At 47.9% G+C, this 6,080-nt stretch overlaps 2 protein-coding genes across 3 annotated transcripts in view; both read left to right on the top strand.

Moving 5' to 3' along the window:
- Window positions 1–107, top strand: part of LOC130204741 (IQ calmodulin-binding motif-containing protein 1-like) — a 23,793-nt gene extending 23,686 nt beyond the window's left edge. For both annotated transcript variants that reach the window (XM_056431690.1, XM_056431691.1), the window contains one exon: window positions 1–107. This exon is cut by the window's left edge and continues 370 nt beyond it. The gene's annotated coding sequence lies outside the window, so the exon portion shown is untranslated.
- Window positions 108–296: 189 nt separating this feature from the next.
- Window positions 297–6,080, top strand: part of LOC130204780 (melanophilin-like) — a 48,159-nt gene continuing 42,375 nt past the window's right edge. Inside the window, exons 1-2 of the mRNA XM_056431749.1 lie at window positions 297–364; window positions 3,384–3,495. Of these exons, the coding sequence (XP_056287724.1) occupies window positions 3,392–3,495 (104 nt within the window). The 5' untranslated portion in view covers window positions 297–364; window positions 3,384–3,391. The remainder of the gene's footprint in view (window positions 365–3,383; window positions 3,496–6,080) is intronic.

Raw genomic sequence — 6,080 nt, 5'->3', positions numbered from 1 at the left:
GCAGGAAACATGGACATAGCAAAGACAATGGACTTGTACTTGTACCAGAAGGTCTTACAACACAATTACATCTTGTAAAATGATGTCAATAAAATAAAATGAACACATGTTCCCTCCAAATGTTGTGACTTTTTAAGCTTAAGTTTTATGAACATGATCACAATGTTTTACTCTATGTTCCCAAATGGAGACTGTTTTATACTTTAAGTATCTCTGCTCATAGAGGCAGTGTGTGTGTGTGTGGGGGCCTCCAGCTGTGGGTGTCGTCATGACGACGGCATCATGAGGGCGTCGTCGTGTGATCAGCTGACTCTCCTTCCACTCAGTCGCTCATCGTCCAGCAGCCCGAACACACCGAGTCACGGTGAGTTCACTCCTCTTTATCTTTATTTGTTCTTTTTTATATTTATTATTAGTTTGATTTGCGAAATATTTAAATGTAAAACTTGTGACATGTAAATGAATGAATTCTGGAAGTCATAAAAAGTCATTTAAATATTTAACAGCTTAATTTAGCAGAAAAACAAACATTTAAATATTAATACATGGAGAGAAGAAATTATGTTTCATGATGTCATCAGGGTGTCATCATGATGTCATCAGGGTGTCATCATGATGTCATCAGGGTGTTTCATGATGTCATCAGGGTGTTTTTATGATGTCATCAGGGTGTTTCATGATATCATCAGGGTGTTTCATGATATCATCAGGGTGTCATCATGATATCATCAGGGTGTCATCATGATGTCATCAGGGTGTTTCATGATGTCATCAGGGTGTTTTTATGATGTCATCAGGGTGTTTCATGATATCATCAGGGTGTTTCATGATATCATCAGGGTGTTTCATGATGTCATCAGGGTGTTTTTATGATGTCATCAGGGTGTTTCATGATATCATCAGGGTGTTTCATGATATCATCAGGGTGTCATCATGATGTCATCAGGGTGTTTTTATGATGTCATCAGGGTGTTTCATGATGTCATCAGGGTGTTTCATGATATCATCAGGGTGTTTCATGATGTCATCAGGGTGTTTTTATGATATCATCAGGGTGTTTCATGATATCATCAGGGTGTTTCATGATGTCATCAGGGTGTTTCATGATATCATCAGGGTGTTTCATGATATCATCAGGGTGTTTTATGATGTCATCAGGGTGTTTCATGATATCATCAGGGTGTTTCATGATATCATCAGGGTGTTTCATGATGTCATCAGGGTGTTTTTATGATGTCATCAGGGTGTTTCATGATATCATCAGGGTGTTTCATGATATCATCAGGGTGTCATCATGATGTCATCAGGGTGTTTCATGATGTCATCAGGGTGTCATCATGATGTCATCAGGGTGTTTTTATGATGTCATCAGGGTGTCATGATGTCATCAGGGTGTTTTTATGATGTCATCAGGGTGTTTCATGATATCATCAGGGTGTCATCATGATGTCATCAGGGTGTTTTTATGATGTCATCAGGGTGTTTCATGATGTCATCAGGGTGTTTTTATGATGTCATCAGGGTGTTTCATGATATCATCAGGGTGTCATCATGATGTCATCAGGGTGTTTTTATGATGTCATCAGGGTGTTTCATGATATCATCAGGGTGTCATCATGATGTCATCAGGGTGTTTTTATGATGTCATCAGGGTGTTTCATGATATCATCAGGGTGTTTTTATGATGTCATCAGGGTGTTTTTATGATGTCATCAGGGTGTTTCATGATATCATCAGGGTGTCATCATGATGTCATCAGGGTGTTTTTATGATGTCATCAGGGTGTTTCATGATGTCATCAGGGTGTTTCATGATATCATCAGGGTGTTTTCATGATGTCAATGATGGAACCTCGGGGTGACACTCGACAGTCAACTCTCCCTGACGGCCAACATCGCTGCGACGACGCGTTCCTGTAGGTACATGCTGCACAACATCAGGAGAATACGGCCTCTTCTTACTCAGAAGGCGGCGCAGGTTCTGATCCAGGCTCTGGTCATTTCACGCCTTGACTACTGCAACTCCCTCCTGGCTGGTCTACCTGCTAAGGCCATCCGACCCCTGCAGCTCATCCAGAATGCAGCAGCTCGACTGGTCTTCAGCCTCCCGAAATTCACCCACACCACTCCGCTCCTCCGCTCTCTCCACTGGTTACCGGTGGCTGCTCGTATCCGCTTCAAAACACTGGTTCTGGCGTACCGTGCTCTGAACGGATCGGGCCCCGTCTACATCCGGGATGTGGTCACACCGTACAACCACGTTCGCTCCGCTCGGCAACAGCCAATCGACTTGTGACTCCTGCACCTCGAGCTAATCACTCTACATCCAGACTGTTTGCTGTCCTGCTCCTCAGTGGTGGAACGAGCTCCCCACTGACATCAGGACAGCAGGAAGTCTCTACATCTTCCGTCTGAGACTGAAAACACACCTTTTCCGACTATATCTGGATTAAAACACAGATTAGCACTTCAGTGGCACTTAAATAGCACTTACTTATGGTACTTTTGTAGTTCGACTATGTTGAGGAAATGTTACTTCCTGTATTCTTGTTGTTCTTAGTTTGTACTCTAGGTTGAAATGCACTTATTGTAAGTCGCTTTGGATAAAAGCGTCTGCTAAATGACATGTAATGTAATGTAATGTCATCAGGGTGTTTTTATGATGTCATCAGGGTGTTTCATGATGTCATCAGGGTGTTTTCATGATGTCATCAAGGTGTTTTCATGATGTCATCAGGGTGTTTTTATGATGTCATCATGGTGTTTCATGATATCATCATGATGTCATCAGGGTGTTTGATGATGTCATCAGGGTGTTTCATGATGTCATCAGGGTGTTTCATGATGTCATCAGGGTGTTTTCATGATGTCATCATGATGTCATCAGGGTGTTTCATGATGTCATCAGGGTGTTTGATGATGTCATCAGGGTGTTTCATGATGTCATCAGGGTGTTTTCATGATGTCATCATGATGTCATCAGGGTGTTTGATGATGTCATCAGGGTGTTTCATGATGTCATCAGGGTGTTTTCATGATGTCATCATGATGTCATCAGGGTGTTTCATGATGTCATCAGGGTGTTTGATGATGTCATCAGGGTGTTTGATGATGTCATCAGGGTGTTTCATGATATCATCAGGGTGTCATCATGATGTCATCAGGGTGTTTTTATGATGTCATCAGGGTGTTTCATGATATCATCAGGGTGTTTTCATGATGTCATCATGATGTCATCAGGGTGTTTTCATGATGTCATCAAGGTGTTTCCTACATATTGTATCATGATGTAAAGAGGACCCACAACAGAACCCTGAGGAGCTCCCTGCTCTGTGGTGCTGGTCCTCCTGTGTGGTTCTGATGTCAGGCCCATGTTGTGGACAGGCCTCTCCATGGAGCTGGACCTGTCCCGCCTGAGTGACGCCGAGGCCGAGCACGTCTGGGACGTGATCCAACGAGACTTCAACCTGCGCAAGACGGAGGAGGAGCGGCTGGGGTGAGACCTGCTGTGTGGACCTGTAGACCTCCTCCATGTAGACCTCCCCATGTAGACCTCCTCCATGTAGACCTCCCCATGTAGACCTCCCCATGTAGACCTCCTCCATGTAGACCTCCACCATGTAGACCTCCCATAGACCTCCTCCATGAGCCTCCCCATGTAGACCTCCCCATGTAGACCTCCTCCATGTAGACCTCCCCATGTAGACCTCCTCCATGTAGACCTCCTCCATGTAGACCTCCATGTAGACCTCCCCATGTAGACCTCCTCCATGTAGACCTCCCCATGTAGACCTCCACCATGTAGACCTCCCCATGTAGACCTCCTCCATGTAGACCTCCTCCATGTAGACCTCCTCCATGTAGACCTCCCCATGTAGACCTCCTCCATGTAGACCTCCTCCATGTAGACCTCCCCATGTAGACCTCCTCCATGTAGACCTCCTCCATGTAGACCTCCACCATGTAGACCTCCTCCATGTAGACCTCCTCCATGTAGACCTCCCCATGTAGACCTCCCATGTAGACCTCCACCATGTAGACCTCCTCCATGTAGACCTCCCCCATGTAGACCTCCTCCATGTAGACCTCCTCCATGTAGACCTCCTCCATGTAGACCTCCTCCATGTAGACCTCCTCCATGTAGACCTCCTCCATGTAGACCTCCCCATGTAGACCTCCTCCATGTAGACCTCCCCATGTAGACCTCCACCATGTAGACCTCCCCATGTAGACCTCCATGTAGACCTCCATGTAGACCTCCCCATGTAGACCTCCCATGTAGACCTCCACCATGTAGACCTCACCATGTAGACCTCACCATGTAGACCTCCTCCATGTAGACCTCCCCATGTAGACCTCCCCATGGCCTCCTCCATGTAGACCTCCTCCATGTAGACCTCCACCATGTAGACCTCCCCATGTAGACCTCCCCATGTAGACCTCCCCATGTAGACCTCCTCCATGTAGACCTTCACCATGTAGACCTCACCATGTAGACCTCCACCATGTAGACCTCACCATGTAGACCTCCTCCATGTAGACCTCCTCCATGTAGACCTCCATGTAGACCTCCCCATGTAGACCTCCTCCATGTAGACCTCCCCATGTAGACCTCCTCCATGTAGACCTCCTCATGTAGACCTCCACCATGTAGACCTCCCCATGTAGACCTCCTCCATGTAGACCTCCTCCATGTAGACCTCCCCATGTAGACCTCCCCCATGTAGACCTCACCATGTAGACCTCCTCCATGTAGACCTCCTCCATGTAGACCTCCCCATGTAGACCTCCCCATGTAGACCTCCCCCATGTAGACCTCCTCCATGTAGACCTCCCCATGTAGACCTCCCCATGTAGACCTCCTCCATGTAGACCTCCTCCATGTAGACCTCCCCATGTAGACCTCCTCCATGTAGACCTCCCCATGTAGACCTCCCCATGTAGACCTCCTCCATGTAGACCTCCTCCATGTAGACCTCCTCCATGTAGACCTCCCCATGTAGACCTCCACCATGTAGACCTCCCCATGTCGACCTCCACCATGTAGACCTCCATGTAGACCTCCCCATGTAGACATCCTCCATGTAGACCTCCTCATGTAGACCTCCACCATGTAGACCTCCCCATGTAGACCTCTCCATGTAGACCTCCTCCATGTAGACCTCCCCATGTAGACCTCTCCATGTAGACCTCCTCCATGTAGACCTCCCCATGTAGACCTCCTCCATGTAGACCTCCCCATGTAGACCTCCCCATGTAGACCTCCCCATGTAGACCTCCATGTAGACCTCCACCATGTAGACCTCCCCATGTAGACCTCCTCCATGTAGACCTCCATGTAGACCTCCACCATGTAGACCTCCTCCATGTAGACCTCCTCCATGTAGACCTCCCCATGTAGACCTCCTCCATGTAGACCTCCCCATGTAGACCTCCTCCATGTAGACCTCCCCATGTAGACCTCCTCCATGTAGACCTCCTCCATGTAGACCTCCACCATGTAGACCTCCACCATGTAGACCTCCTCCATGTAGACCTCCCCATGTAGACCTCCTCCATGTAGACCTCCTCCATGTAGACCTCCTCCATGTAGACCTCCACCATGTAGACCTCCCCATGTAGACCTCCACCATGTAGACCTCCTCCATGTAGACCTCCCCATGTAGACCTCCCCATGTAGACCTCCTCCATGTAGACCTCCTCCATGTAGACCTCCCCATGTAGACCTCCCCATGTAGACCTCCCATGTAGACCTCCATGTAGACCTCCTCCATGTAGACCTCCCCATGTAGACCTCCTCCATGTAGACCTCCACCATGTAGACCTCCCCATGTAGACCTCCTCCATGTAGACCTCCCCATGTAGACCTCCTCCATGTAGACCTCCTCCATGTAGACCTCCTCCATGTAGACCTCCTCCATGTAGACCTCCTCCATGTAGACCTCCTCCATGTAGACCTCCCCATGTAGACCTCCCCATGTAGACCTCCTCCATGTAGACCTCCTCCATGTAGACCTCCTCCATGTAGACCTCCCATGTAGACCTCCCCATGTAGACCTCCTCCATGTAGACCTCCACCAT

This window comes from Pseudoliparis swirei, chromosome 14 (genome assembly GCF_029220125.1).
Source record: "Pseudoliparis swirei isolate HS2019 ecotype Mariana Trench chromosome 14, NWPU_hadal_v1, whole genome shotgun sequence".
In the NCBI taxonomy this organism is placed as follows: domain Eukaryota; kingdom Metazoa; phylum Chordata; class Actinopteri; order Perciformes; family Liparidae; genus Pseudoliparis; species Pseudoliparis swirei.
Note: the sequence above shows the minus strand (reverse complement) of the source record. Positions and strands in the feature narration are given on the sequence as shown.